Source organism: Morone saxatilis, unplaced genomic scaffold (genome assembly GCF_004916995.1).
Source record: "Morone saxatilis isolate NCDOM2014 unplaced genomic scaffold, NCSU_SB_2.0 Contig11, whole genome shotgun sequence".
Lineage (NCBI taxonomy): Eukaryota > Metazoa > Chordata > Actinopteri > Moronidae > Morone > Morone saxatilis.
The window spans coordinates 2,079,849-2,080,814 of NW_023339663.1; the positions used below are offsets into that span (position 1 = coordinate 2,079,849).

Sequence of the window (966 nt, forward strand, 5' to 3'; positions counted from 1 at the left end):
ATATGAAAAAAACAAACAAAAGAACAAATCAAGATTCTTCCTAAAAACACTCAAATCACAAAGTCAAACGATAATAATTGAAATGAAAACACAAACTATACACAACTGAATCTATGAATCTTTAAAGAACTGGTGCAACTTGGGCCAGAACAAACACACCGGTGCACTCGTTTATGTTTCTCCCGTCAGGTGAGCCGTCAGTCCGTCTTTCTGTTGCGTTCATGTCGCTGAATCTCTTCTGGGGCTTCCCAGCGCATTCTCCAGGGGCCGAGCGAGGGCTGTGATTAGATGTGGGTGGGTGTCAGCAGGTAAGGCCGGTCAAGATCGTGGCTCCTTGTTTTTTTGTTTAGAAACCAAAGGTGTTCTCGCCGCTGTAAGCCACGTATAAAAAGCCATCCTCGTCCTTCTCCTTCTCGTACAGCTGCCCCATCGTGATGCTGAAACACAGACAGTCAGGACAGCCGATCAATCACACCAGCTGATCAATAACACACAGCCGATCGCGTCCTGTCCTGTCACTGTCAAAATATCAGCAGTTAACCTATTGACTTACATCGTGTATGACATAGAGCTCCACTAAAACTATTAAAAGCACTGATTAATGACAAGCTGAGCTCAGACGATGTTTATCTCTCAATATTTTAATGATATTCAGGGTATAAATTTTACTTATATTGCGACCAATCAGAGCCGAGAAACAGATTTAAAGACACTTTGAGTTTGAAGCTTGAAGATAGTTGATTGTTGGGTCTCATTTACAGGATACAGACGCTTTGGGACTCCGGTTTTTGTTGTAGATGCCATTAGGAGCCACAAGGAGGAACCAGATTTTTCAAAGTAAATATGACAAAGAAATATTTTAATAAAAATGGCTGACTGCATAAGTTTGAGTTTTGACCCACTGAGGTTGCTGTAGCTGCTCGCTGTCCACACAAACTCTTATTATTGTATAATTTCATTCAAATT

General features: G+C 41.3%; 1 protein-coding gene across 1 annotated transcript in view; it reads right to left on the bottom strand.

The window, feature by feature from the left end:
* Positions 1–89: 89 nt before the first annotated feature.
* The window catches only part of LOC118320845 (gamma-aminobutyric acid receptor-associated protein-like 2), a gene marked incomplete at its 5' end in the record, with an annotated part of 3,074 nt that continues 2,197 nt past the window's right edge, over positions 90–966 (bottom strand). The window contains 1 exon segment of the mRNA XM_035651964.1: positions 90–437. Coding sequence (XP_035507857.1) covers positions 347–437 — 91 coding nt within the window.